The sequence below is a fragment of the Trichosurus vulpecula genome, chromosome 1, assembly GCF_011100635.1.
Source record: "Trichosurus vulpecula isolate mTriVul1 chromosome 1, mTriVul1.pri, whole genome shotgun sequence".
NCBI lineage: Eukaryota > Metazoa > Chordata > Mammalia > Diprotodontia > Phalangeridae > Trichosurus > Trichosurus vulpecula.
Genome location: NC_050573.1, coordinates 393,464,062 through 393,478,432, shown reverse-complemented (window position 1 = coordinate 393,478,432; position 14,371 = coordinate 393,464,062). Strand labels below are relative to the sequence as shown.

At 37.6% G+C, this 14,371-nt stretch overlaps 1 protein-coding gene across 5 annotated transcripts in view; it reads right to left on the bottom strand.

The window, feature by feature from the left end:
* NEDD4L (NEDD4 like E3 ubiquitin protein ligase) overlaps window positions 1-14,371 on the bottom strand; it is a gene marked incomplete in the record, with an annotated part of 461,078 nt that overhangs the window by 99,765 nt on the left and 346,942 nt on the right. For all 5 annotated transcript variants that reach the window (XM_036757634.1, XM_036757643.1, XM_036757611.1 and 2 more), the window contains 3 exon segments: window positions 3,136-3,238; window positions 3,382-3,443; window positions 6,287-6,337. In XM_036757634.1, coding sequence (XP_036613529.1) covers window positions 3,136-3,238; window positions 3,382-3,443; window positions 6,287-6,337 — 216 coding nt within the window.

Genomic DNA, 14,371 nt, shown 5'->3' with positions numbered 1-14,371 from the left:
AAACCTTACCTCTCCAAAAAAAAACCAAAAAAAAAAAAACTGAGGCCATTTGAAGGGAATTTTGATGAGGAGGGATTGAGGAGAGATGAGAGTGTATGAATATGTCCTGTGGTAAGTGGGATAATAAATTGATTAAAGAGGTGAACAATGATTGTCTTACTGAAGTGAGGGCCTGGTTGAGATTATGAAACACAAATTTGTAGTAATTTTAGAACTGAAAGGAACCATCTAATCTAGGAATTATCTAATCTACTTCCTTCATTTTATTGAAAAGAGCAGTGACTTCCTTGACCTCACACAGACAACAAGGGGCAGGGCTAAGGCAAGACCGCAGGTATTCTGATGGGTTTACTTATGACTTAACTCAACAAAATACGATTTTAATAAATTTCTACAGGCTCTGAAGGTCATCCCAAAAGAGAAGTGCCAGAAATGTTTTCAGTAATAACAGCTTCATTAGAATAAGTGGAATAATAATAAGAAGGATCTTCCAAGGTAATAATAAGAAGAATCCTCCAAGATGACTATTTTGAAGTATTTTAAAGTAATTGTATGTTGTTGTTTAAAAAATTATTCTCATTATTTTATTGTTGTACCATGTGTGTGACTTTTCATTTGAAGGCCTATATGGCATTCATCAGAGCTTCACTAACATGACACTCATGGGTTTATTTTATGATAATTATATATATTCTAACATCTTTAAATGATGAATGAAAAGGTAAATAAGACCCTCATTTTGCACATGTCAGCAATTTGCCTAAAATCTTACTGTGGGCTAAAAGGGATCAGTGGTAAGGCCAGGAATAGATGGACTCCAAGCCCAATATATTTTTTTTTCTAGGTAAGGAGCTACCACACTCGTGGCTGGTTTTTTAGGGAAATGGCACCCTCCTGCAACTGGCTTCATTCCTGGAACCAGATATAGGTTGGGAACTGATGCTCATCTCCTTTTATTCTAGTGACATTGCCCCTATACAATCAGACTGCCTTGTCTTAGAGCTAAAATTACATTTTACAATACATATTTTCAGCATTAAGTATTCCTTTCCTAATATCCCAGAGTAAAATCACTGTAAAATTATTAATATGTTGGTTACCGCCATCAGACGAGTAGAAGAGTGTAAAAAATTACTGGATTTAAAATAATAAATGAAAATATGCTGATGTGCTTATGCTGTCTTGAAATTCAGAGCTGCCTACCACCCACTTGTTCATTTTTTTCTTCATATACTATACATAGAGATGAAAGTTTGTGAGTGAAATATTGCCCAAAACTTGGCTTTTCATTCTGAGGGGTGTGTTAATGTGCCCATAACACATTATTCACATAATACAACAGCTGCACACAAATGGCAGACCAAGTAATAGTTAGGCCTTGATTAACATCCACTGTCAGAAGCAGCGGAATAATTGCCTAACAAAATAGAACTGAGAGAGTCTTTTCAAGATGTAAAAGCACAGAAAAAGGTAACTGCTCTGAGTTGAAAATAGAAAAGCATTGGTGGACCCACCCTATTCTTCCTCACCAAATCCTCTCATTCCTCTCCTGCCCTGCCACCTCCCCCCCCAAAAAAGGAGAAAGAAGAAAAATTTATCAGGACAGTTAATGCCAAAAGTGGTTATTTCTAGGGAAAGGTCATCTAATGCATTCTCACGTGTGGGTGCCAAATGAAAAAGAAACTTGGGAGAGGTTTTCTAATGCTTCTAGCCACTCTGAATGAATCTCAAGGGCTAGAGGGGATTTTAAAAGGCATAAATCTTCAAGTCATGATGGAATTAAATGAATAGAGTAGCTTTCCAAAACCCTTATAGTGGTGGGAAGGAGCAAAACCTGGGTAATCCTATCTTAAAAAGGAAAGAAATTCATAGTAGAACTATTCAATTGTTCATGGTAGCTATATTAAAATTTAAAAGTTAACTCATCTTTACAAAATAAAAGGGATATTGGGTTTTAAAAAATAATATTCGCAGTCAAGATTGCATTTTATTTCTTTCAGATAGAGCAATACAGAGATACTAAGGAGATAACATATCAAAATGCTTTGAAATTTAAAAAGCTCTCTAAATGTAAGCTACTTTTATGAATATTATTATCTGGTACCATGTGTGATTGGTCAAACAGCAATATTATCTAATATAAATATATATTTTCTTTTATTTTTTTAATTTTTTTTTCTTTTTCTTTGGTAGTCACAAAAAACTTATTGACTTCACTGGTACAAGCAACCGAGTAAACTTGATGAAGTTTTGAAATTCTTTGAAGTCCAAAGGGGTATTGTCTAAACTCAAGATTTAGTCATTTGGTCAGATATGGCTCACTATGCTTTTATGTTCCCTTTATCTCCAATAGCAACAACTACTAGCATTTGTATGGAACCTGAAGGTTTTAAAAGCACTTCACAGGTATTATATGGGCAGCTAGGTGGCTCAGTAGATACAGTGCCAGGCCTGGGGTAAGGAAGACTCATCTTCCAACCTCGGACACTAGCTGTGTGACTCTGGGCAAGTCACTTAACCCTGTTTGCCTCAGTTTCCTCATCTGTAAAATGAGCTGGAGAAGGAAATACCAAACCACTCCAGTATCTTTGCCAAGAAAACCCCAAACGGGTCATGAAGCATCAGATACAACTGAAACGACTGAACAACAACACACGTATCACTTTATCACTTATGACTTGATCTTTGCAACAACCTGTGAAGTAGCTGTTACTATCTTCATTTCACAGGTCATAAGACTGAGGCTGGCAGAGGTTTACATATAGTAAGTGTGTGAGGGAAGACATGAATTTGGGTTTTCATGACTCCAAGTCCAGCACTGAATCTACTATACCACAAACATATTAACAACGCAAGAATACAACATAAAATCTTACAGATGCAAGCAGTTCTCAAATTTCTTCACCCCCAAGTTCTATACTTAACAACACTTCTTTATGTTTTATAAACAACCCAGGTTACAATGAACTGTCATATATCCTCATTACTATGCCTGAACATGGTAGCCACTGTTATTTCTGATACAGACAGGTGCCAATAAGGTTTGTTCAAATTCCTGAAATAAAGTGCTCTGAAGAAACTTTAAATTCACTTTAGCTATTTTATTATTTTTAAACAACAACAGAAGGGTCTTACCTCTAAATCTTCCCTCTGATCATTATTTTCTTCATCCTGTCCTCCATTCTTTGGCATATATGCCATTTTCAATCGTAAGAAGCCTTTTACCCGGGATTTATGACTACATTATAGGGAGAAAAGACAAGTTACCAAAGGTTTTGGCACAACTGTGCTTTTTGTGGAATATATTTATATGCATGAAAAAGTAAAATTTAAATAAACTGAAATCTGCGTACATGCAAAATAACAAAAACAAGCCCTCACCTTCTGGGTCGGAGGAGGAAATCCTTAAAAGTATAGGGCCGTTCCATGGTTGGGTCTTCAGTCTATAAACGTGAAAAGCAAATTAGGTTTGAAAACTGACAGTCTTTATATTTTTGATCGTAAATTTTCCCACTATAAAACATGGTTGGTTTCCCTACATCTAGAAATAATAGCCAAGCCCTCACAAGGAGACTACCTAGGGTAGATATATTAGTATCACCACTGACATCACTTATTTGAAGTCCTAATATCAATTCCAACTGAATTGTACATAAAATGCCAGGTGCAATTTATAACTATAGGATACAGATCGCAATATAACACAAATGATAAACTTCAGCATTTTAGTGGCCAATAACAAACTATCATGCCTAGTTGCCATTAATGCTGCTTTGGGTAACTTCCAACTTCTCAATTTCTGCTGATGGCAGTAATATCCTCCCTGTTACCAAGGGTCTAAGATTTAAACATAATCCCTCTCCTTCATATCTCACATCCAATCAGTTGCCAAATCTTGTCAACCGTACTTCTACAAACTTGGATCTGTCCCCAACTTACAATACTTCTCACTTACAATATTTCTACCTTAGTTCAGATGCCCATCACCTCTTGCCTTAGACCAATATAATTGTGTAACTGTAACTATTCTTTCCCTTGTTTCCAATATCTTCCATCTCCAATCCATCCACCATGCAGTTCCCAAAATAATCTTCCTAATGCTCAAGTCTGACCACACCATTATACTGAAAGAGACTGCAATGTCACCACACCCAAGCAAATGGTTTCATGATGCACTGTGACCAACAAAATGTATGATCCAGTAGACAGTCTTTTGGGGATGAGCCTCTAACATTGAGGTAGGCTGTTCTTTTGAGAATCACTGGATCTACACACCAAGACTTTTCAGTTTAATAGAACCAATTAGAGGTTTTACCCCATGGGAATAGATAGCCTCTGAGAAGCAAGAATCACCCATATCCCATGAAGAAACATCAAAAAGTAGGACTTTAGTCAAGGCCCCTCCAACACTAAAAGGAATAAATGTCATTTAACAAGAATTCAGAATAGTTTTCTCAGAATCTGAGCAAAAAAATGCATCAGAAACAAATGGGGAGCTAACATACAAAATAATATAAATATTCAACCTATGTATTAGGTTAACATCTCTCTTGCACTCCTCAACTAGAACCTGATTAGAACATAATATGGAGCCAAATGTACTAAGTTCTTCCTGTTTATTTAAATTAATTATGTGGAAGAGCTGATAAATAGTAGTATATAATAGCATAATGGAATTATAAAGCTGGAAATGATCCTAGAGATTATAGAGATCAATTTTCTTATTTCCTCTCAGGCAACTAAAGCCAAAGGAGGTCAAATGACACACATTGGAGGGACACTCATGTTAGCACAATTGCCAAGGGACAATGACAAAGTTTGGAGCAGTAAGGTAGATCAGAACTATGTTAAGAAGAGCATCCAGCCTCTTCCATCCCTACTGTGCCATGATGGGCAGTATATGATGGGGATGTTTAAAGAACAAGAAGAATGAAACGGAGAGTTAACAGTTAATAGCCTGGCCACTACTGTGAAACCTCTGTGGCAGATTTCAGTTGTCTGTGAACAGTGATTCAGACCCAGGTAGACTTTGGGATTCCAGAAGGGTATATCTGAATTGCCACAAGCTTAGAGATCTCTCTGTATATCTCCGCTGGCAACAATGACTGTTTCTCTGAATATCTCTAATAGTACAATGACCCTTAGGAAGGTGCTAAGAGCGCCAAGAGAATTCTGTTAGACTGAGGACTGCCTGCTACAGTTAAAAACTGCAGTTGGCAGTAAATCTACTATACTTTAGTCATTGTATCTAAGTCTAACATGCTGTGTTTATTTCTGTCTCTGTGGGCATCTGTCTTGTGTACTGTGGCTCTGCTTGGTAGCTACTGACTGGAGGGGTCAGCTTTCTGGCAAAAAGACCGTTAGAGACAGCCAAGGGTTGTATTTCTGATATGGCAAATGAGACTCTGAGGCCTCATCAACCTTGGGGTATGTTTGGGAGCTCCAGACATAGCGCACAGTAGCAAAGCTAGTATTAGACCCCAGCCTACTAGTTGTTTTTTTTTTTGTCCTATACTATACTCATCATTACATAAACTATTGTTTTGTGTTGCAAGTAGGAAGGAGAATAGGACAAGTAGGAAGTTATAAGTAGGAAGGAGAATAGAAGGAGACTAGAATTCAAGATGTAATCTCTTTCATTGAGATCTTCCTGTCCTCTCTCTTAAAGAACCTATGGGTGGTATCCCTTACCACTATCTAGAAGCTATCCAGAATCAGCTGCTATACTTCTTAATCAGGCTGAGAGCAGTGACTTCTATAGCACTAAGCTCTGTCCATGCCCTGAGCTGTGATTACTCGTGCTGGCTAGAAAATGCCTAAGTACAACAGAGAGGCACTAGTTTCAGAAACTAATCTCAAGAGAAAGGAAAAATGAGATGAATACTTCCTGTCATGTCTGGATAAAGCCAGATAATTTATTATCTCTCCTCATGCCCCAGTTTCTTGGGAATCAAGGGAGAGGTTACTGAAAAATGGGACAATAATAAAGAACAAAGAATTGGGACATAGAAAGCCTGGCTAGAAATACAGAAGAGTATTAAAACATTTGGACTGGAATTTTGGGAGTAATTGATATTTATAAGCCAAACTTCAATTTACAGCTGAGATTTCTCTTACCTTTCTAAAATGGGAGTAAGACTTTGTCTGATTTTTTCTCTCATCCTACCTTCCATTCCTCACTAAAGTATAAGAAATATTTCCCTAAAATTCAGACAATTTATCAAAGGGCCTCATTTAAAAACTTTTTTCCATCACATAAAAAACAGGTCAGTTAAAACCTCCTTACCGGGAGATGACTAAGAGGAACGTCCACCTGTCCAAGGAAGTCGTCTCTTGTCTGTGAATAAAGCAGAGAAAGAGCATTGAGTTTGTCAGTCATGTATCGATGAAATAGCAATATTTCAACATTTCAAAAGGAGAATATAGAAAAGGAAGGAAAAGAGAGAGGTAGGGAAGAATCAAAATCAGATGAACCAGAATTGCTATAGGGGAGGTGGTAAGATGCAAATAGGAATGAATACAAATATTCCAACAATTCTAAGGAGCAGTTATAACTATTTCCAAACTTTAGAAATTTCATTTGGTGTTTATCACCATATAATATGCCACTGAACCGTTGAGGTGGCATTGAGAGAAATGGGATGAATCTTAGGATGGACCAATTCAAGATTATGTGAAGTTGGGTGGGGAGTTAGAATTGGACTTGGTTGAAAAATCTTAAAATATTTCTTTGGTAGTTGGACCCATGATTTCATTTGTATAGGTGAAGGAAGTCTCACTGGTGAAGGAGTTTCTCTGCCAGTGCACATCAACATCCTTCTCTGTAACTACAACCTTACAGAGTCTTTGAGGGACTGAGAGGTTCAGTGATTAGCCACTAAGGTCACACAGGCAGGATGTGTCAGAACTGGGACTTGAACTGAAGTCTTCTTTATTCCAAAACAACTTTTGGAGCAGCCACTACATCACAGAAGGGTCAAAAGGTGATCCTTTTCTAAAAGCTCTAAAGGATATAAAGTAATGAAAACATGCTATTCTTCCCAGCTTTTAAGGTCGTGATTTCCACACTTTCTAGGGGATGCTTGCTCAATTTGCCCATCTTCTCTCCCTACCCATACCACCATTCCATGTTACATTGCAGATAGAAGAGAGAATGAAAGCAAGCAAGAGCAAATAAAAGAGAGAGACAGATAGATAAAGACAGAGAGAGAGACAGAGACGCACAGAGAGATTGGAGGGTAGACCCACGATTCCTTCACTATGGGGAACTCCAAATGTGAAAAATCCCTCCACTTATCCAGATGGACAATTGTTCTGTAAGTTACAACCTTATAAACCTGTCTCAGGCACACAACTATAATGTGCCAGAGACAGGACTTTTTATGACTCTGGGACCAGCTTTCTATCCATATCATACTCTTGGACTATATAAATGGGTGTGTGTGTGTGTGTGTGTGTGTGTGTGTGTGTATGCATATATATACACATATATATGTATATGTATATATATGTATGTATATGTATACATACACTTGCATGTATCGTATATGTGTATGTATATATATAAATATATATTCCTTGAAATTAAAGTGAATTTAAATTAATATAATTTTAAGGATGTTTTGGAATCCTTGTGTCTATACTAATAGAGACACATAGGTAAGTGGAAAAAACTGCTCTACAAAACTGGTTTAGGAATCATTGATCTGTGTAGCCAATCAATATGTTTCATTTGTGTTGCCTAGCAGCCAGTACAGTACTGGATAATATAATAAAATATAATACAATACAGTACAATGTAATGTAACATAATATAAATCAAACATAGATTCATATGATTTATTCAGATTTATAAATGATATAGTTATCAATTATGTCATGTGCATTATATATTATCTCTATTGGTCTGAAAGATCTAAAAATATCCTTAACATTAAATTACTTTTAATTCACTTTAGTTTTAGGAGGGCATGATAAAGTAAATAGAAAGCTAGTCTCAAGAGTCATGAAGACTTCAGTTCAGGTACTGTCTCTGATACTTTGTCACTAAATGACTCTGGGCAAGTCTGAATTGACCCTGTCAGTCCACCCAGAGAACTCTGATACCAGATGTTGCAGAAGAGTTGCTGATGTGGATCAATGAAGGGAGTCTCCATAACTAGAGTTGCTCACACTGATGAAATCATGGGTCCTGTCCTTAACCATACATACACATATATGTATACATACGCATGCACATACACAGGCCCTCCATATCCATCACAAAATGCAGACTTAATCTCTCTTTTGTTGATTTGAAATATATAGAGTCCTAGAGATATTCTGTGATTTGCCATAGTCACATAGTCAGCATGTATTAAAGGTAAGACTTCAATCCAGGGAAGCTAGTACTCAGGTCTCCTGACTCCCTGGTCCAGCACTTTTGTTTCTCCAATAAACTATTCTTCACCTTGAAAATTTCTCACTTACAGAATATAAACATGTTCCATTCAAAATATGCTGGAAAGACTTTCTATCAAATGGCTTGTTGACTTACATTGATCCTCTCCCATTAAAAACAAGGAAAAAAAAGGAAGCTAAGTATGAGGAAGATTTTTTTAAAAAATTTGCTTCAGGTTTAAGTACAGGAAAATGCATTTTGCATGGAAACAAAGTCGCTTATTTTTTTTAAAATGCCTAAATGATGATAAAAACCTGATGTTATTAGTTTTCCAGTGTGAAGGGAGGAAAACATCAAACCATTCTGATTTCTTTTTGAAGAGATTTTAAACTTTCTTTATGTCATCAGATTCACTTGGCAATAACTAAGATGAACATCGTCTTTTATAATAAAATAGAAGACGCTTCCTAGATCTCACTGATCATCTTCCCCAAAGAAATGTGGCAGAACAGACTACATCAGTGACCCTAACATAATCACAAAATGGAAATTAGCATCAGCAGGTTGTATTTACATAGAGCTTTGATGTTATCTCATTTGGTGCTCAGCATTATGGAAGTGGATACTACATTGTGGTCTCGATTTTACAGATGGGGAAATTGAGAGCCAGTGATGTTAAACAAGCTTTTCGTGATTATACAGTTAGCAGGCAATAGAGCTGGGAACGAAGTCTCAAGTCTTTTGCTTCCAAGTTCTGAGGTCTTTCCCTGGTAGCCTAGATTAGGCTAGTTAAATAATGTGCAGTTGTTAACAAAGATTAGTATCAACTTATTTTCCCAATAAGAGGGCATGAGAATAATTTTCATTTCACAAATAAAAGCTCCACTCTAGGATATATAATCAATCTTTATGGAAGTATTAATTCATGGACATGAATCAAACTTACATATAAACATACTGCCTATCCAATGCACCTCCCCTCTCCCTCTCAACTTCTTTAGGATACTTTAAAATGATGGATAAGTCTTTTGAGACAACCAGCATTTAAATAACACTTCCCAGAATGGGAGGAAATACTATTTAACAAAGCATGGCACTTGAAATAAGCATGAGTTTAGCTTTTCCAGGGGACCCATTTAGACTATGGTCATTGACACATTTGCCAAGACTGTGGCATGCCTCTCATTCAAGAACTACATAGCTAAGGAAGCTTTGAAAACTATGCAGCCATGTAGACTAAGCAGTGACTCTGAGCAACCCTTTCCAAGTTTGAAATCTAAAGATAACAAACTCACATTCTAAAAGTTTTTATTTCTAATTCCACCAGTCTTATTTTTTTTAAGGGAGATTAGTTGGTCAACAAATATATGGAATTACAAGACAATGGTCTAAGGAAACTCTCACTTGAATAATCATGGCATTTTAAAATCCAATTCACTACCACCAACAATATTGAGGGCATGAAAACCCCTCCATAACCTGGCATCAGACAGAGAGGCAAAACTATACGTGTTGTAGGACCAAGAAAACCACCCATGTCCAGAATTACCTAAGAGATCCAAAGAAAACAGTAGTTAATGGTAACACTGTTTTATATTCAGGAAGGGAAAAGCAGCTGGAGTTTTTTATTCAAATGTACTAATCCTCAGTAGCTTTTTTGCAGTACATTTTAAGTACACTAACAATTAGCAAGATAAAGATGCACATGTGGACTGGGAGATATAAATCCTTTATTATTGTGGGTGGGGCTTTCTAGCTTTTTATGTTTACCTGTCCCTGCCTCCCTGTGGAGAAAGGGGCACAGCTTGGCCAAAGTGCCTCAGTTCCTACTGTCTCTCAGGCACTGGTCTCAAAACTAGTTTTCCTGTACATTGTTATCAGCAAACAAACAAACGAATGAATGAATGAATAAATAAATGGAATCAATTAATTAATTATTTTTACATTTAAATTGAGGAGGAAGAATCTGCATATGGAGGTAACAGTCATATGTGAGGAGGGGTACGAGGGCAGGAATGGGGACAAGAAGTTGCCTATGGAATAGTAAGTAGTCAGTTTGACTAGGACATACTATACACAAAGGGGCTGTGAGAGATGGGCAAAAGTTAGGGAAAGTTAGGTTTCCACAGAAGAGTTAATTGAGTTCCACAGAATAATTGATGAAGTGTCAGCTTGAACAAAGAAGGAGTAAAAATTAACCAGGATGAGAGTCCTCAACCAATCCAAATCAACTTTGTGGTTTTGGTGGATGCCTCAGACCCAGGGTGTAGGAAAACTGGTCTAAACTGGCCAGATAACAGTCAGGGTTGAAGAGAGAATTGGCCCAAATACCTACCACACATGCTTAATCAACTAATTGAATATTACCTCATACATCCACAGGGAGGAGGTTTCCGCCACTTTTTAACATGGGACATATGTTGAGGAGGGGGGAACATTCCAAGGAGTTCCATGTTGGGGGCTTATAGGGAAGATTGTGACCTAGAAGGGAGCAGACTAATCCATTCTCTGAAGGGAGGTACTGAGCTGATGGTGCCTCAATCTATGTTACTCTAACAGAATAAAGTTGGTCTCACTCCTGTACTCCCCACTCCCCCTTCCTAAAGAAGGGTGGAGTCCGCTCCTGGCCAGGAACATTTACCAATTCCTGTGAATTCCTCAATAGCAATAAATTGTCCTTGATACCTGAATTTCAGTGTCAAGCTTATTTCTAACAGGGGAGTAATGTGCCATGAGCCAAGAAAGGTAGCCTGGAGCCAGATAGTTAAGGGCTTGAAATTCCAGGGTGAAGAGTGTGTTTAAAAGGTAACAGTAAATCATTAAAGACTTTTGAGAAAGGGAGAAGCCTGTTGAGGCCTGTGCTTTAGGAACATTGTTTCAAAAGTTGTGTAAGTATGGATTGGGAAAGGGAGCTGGGAGACCAATTAGGAAGATGCTACAATAGCCAAAGTAAAAACTACAGGGATAGCAAGATGAACAGTAAGAAGGACAGATGCAGAGGTATATTTCCAGTAGAATTGAAAGTATTTGGTAAATGAATGGCTATGGGCTTTGAGGGAGTGAGGGACGAATAAGTCAGAGATGACTAAATTCACAAAATTGGGTGAATAGAAGTGTCGTGATGTCCCCATCAGCTAGGTATTTGGATAAAATGGGCTTGAGATGCTGATGAGACAGAGTTAAGAGATTTCCAGCAAGCAGCTGGTGATGGCGGACTGGAATTCAAGATTGAGGGTGGGGCTTGTGATAGAGATTTGGGAGTCATCTGTATAGACAGACTAACTGGCTAAATGGAAGCTGATGACTTCAAGGGGAGAGGGGGTAAAGAGAGGAAAAAGGAGAGCACAGGACAGAACCTTCAGGGAAAACCACGGTTAGGGGATTGGAGATGGATAATCATCCAGAAGAGAGGCCAAAGAGGGAAGAGAAAAGTAGGTAAGAAGTCAGAGAGAACAGGGTCATGGCAGCCGAGGAAGGAGAATTTACTAAGAATGAGGCAATAGTCAATAAGGATAGAAGCAGCAGACAGGTCAAGGAAGATGAAGACAGAGGAAAGGATTTCAGATTTAGCAATGAAGTGATCCTTGGAAACCATGTAGGGGACATTTAAAGAAAGTAATAGATGAGAAGTCAGAGTGCAGGGGATTAAGAAATAAGTGGGAGGTGAAGCTAGAGAAAATTTGCAAAAACTAATTCCATCTAGGAGGTTGTCAATTAAAAGGAAGAGAGATTAAGATGATCAGTTGAGGGGCAGCTAGGTGGTGCAGTGAGTAGAGCACTGACTCTGGAGTCAGGAGGACCTGAGTTCAAAGCTGGCCTCAGACACTTGACACATGTACTAGCTGTGTGACCTTGGGCAAGTCGCTTAACCCCAATTGCCCTGCCTTCCCCCCTCCCAAAAAAGAAAAAAGATGATCAGTTGAGGGATTGGCAAAATTAAACGAGGGTGTTCTTTGTAAAATGGGCTAAGTAGCCTGAGCATTATTTGTAGGCCATGGAGGAAAAGAACCTACTTTAAAATAATACAATTGCTTAAGGAAAATACTTTGTGAACCTTACAGCACTATAGAAATGCTATTTAGTATTCTCTATACATTCAACCTTTTGCTTTTATGGTCTCTTCATTTTTTTTGTCCATGCTTTGAGCTTGCCTAGATTCAGCTTCCTCCTTCTTTCCCCCATATATTTGAATCTTCTATTCTTCAAGGCTCAGCTCAAGTACTTGCTTTCTCCATGAAGACTCCCCTGACCATATCAAAGATTTCTCCCTATTCTGAATTCCTAGACTATGTCACTTACTCTATGTACTACTCATTTGGGATTGTTCTCTATTGTTAGTTATCTTCATCAATGTTCATTGAGGTTAAAGAAAGAGACCTATGCATATTTGTATCTTCTAGAGGCTAGCAATATCTTGACATGAGGAGCCATTCAGTTGATCAATTGCCTAATTTCTAAGATTAGCATCTTAAAATATTTGCAGTCCCACGAAGTCCTTATGGAATGTGGTATTTGTGAGGAACCAAATATCCCCAGATAATTCCACTCTCTGTCCCATCTCCCCTCAAAATAAATCAGAGTTCCCATACTCAGTAAAACTTGATACCAGCAGTTTGTGTAGTAATTTTCAATTAATATAGGGACATGGGGAAGAAGAGGACTTACGTGTTGCCACAAAAACAATATTACAGAGTAATGGGGAAAAAATGAGTGGAAGAATTGAATTCAACTCAGTTACACAAATATTTATTACGTGCCTACTACATGTTATATAAATGAACTCCAGAGGTATTTGAGATGATATTCATTTGGTCTGATCTTAATTACTTCCATCATTATTGCTACTGCTACAGCTATTGGTTGTTGTCGCTGTGTGTATGTTATTAGAAAGAATCATCTATAATGAGACTTGCTATCTATAAATAATACTTTCCCATTTGTCTCTTAACTTATTACCATATAAGTACAAAAGTTAATCTTTACCTATTACGAATGAAAAGAGTTGTAAATGTGCTACTCAAACAAATAACTCCAATGGAACCCTAAGACCAAAGTTGGGATTCAAGTTGTAGGTGTCTTACAGGAGTGACTACTTCATAACATTACTATTTGTTATTGTTCATTCTTTGTTTTCAAAGAAGACCAGTGACATCAGATGGTGATATCTTGACTTCTTTGTGTATTTGGTTTAAGTGAGGCATTGCTGCGCAAATTGGTCGGCCTCCCTCCTTCTCTGATTTCGGAGTCATTGCAGTCCAGTGGCAAGACAAAAGTCAAGGTGACTGGAAATGGCCAGGGATGCAGTGGACGACCTTGGCATCTTTGATGTCTGACCAAGCTCTGACCAGGTCAGAGCCTGCTTCTATCTAAAACTAAGAGTAAACAGGATCTATAATTGGGATAAACTAGAAGCCTTCACAATAAGGTCAGGGGTGAAGCAAGGATGTCCATTATCACCGCTATTATTCAATATTTTACTAGAAATGCCAGCTATAGCAATAGGACAAGAAAAAAAACTAAAGGAATAAGAATAGGCAACAAGAAAACAAAACTGTCATTTTTGGCAGACCATATGATCGTATGCGTAGAGAACACCAGAAAATTAGCTAAAAACTAGCTGAAACAATTAACAACTTTTGGCAAAGTTAAAGGATATAAAATAAACTCACATAAATAATCATCCTTTCTTTCTATTATCAACAAAATCCAGTACGAAAAGAAAGAAAGACTGCATTTAAAATAACTGCAGAAAATATAAAAATCACATTGGACAGAAGCAATTTGGATCCAACTGCTGCTGAATTCTTCTCTAAGGTGAAATGTTAAAGTGAGATACTAATAAACTTCCTCTTTTGGAAGGAGGAGTCTATTCAAGTCCCTGAAAATGGTTCCTTGGTATGGATCTTCTCTTTTAAGTTCTTAATGCCCTGAATACCTATACAGTACCAGACTTGGAATCAGGGAGATCTGACTCTAAATCCAGCCACGGAC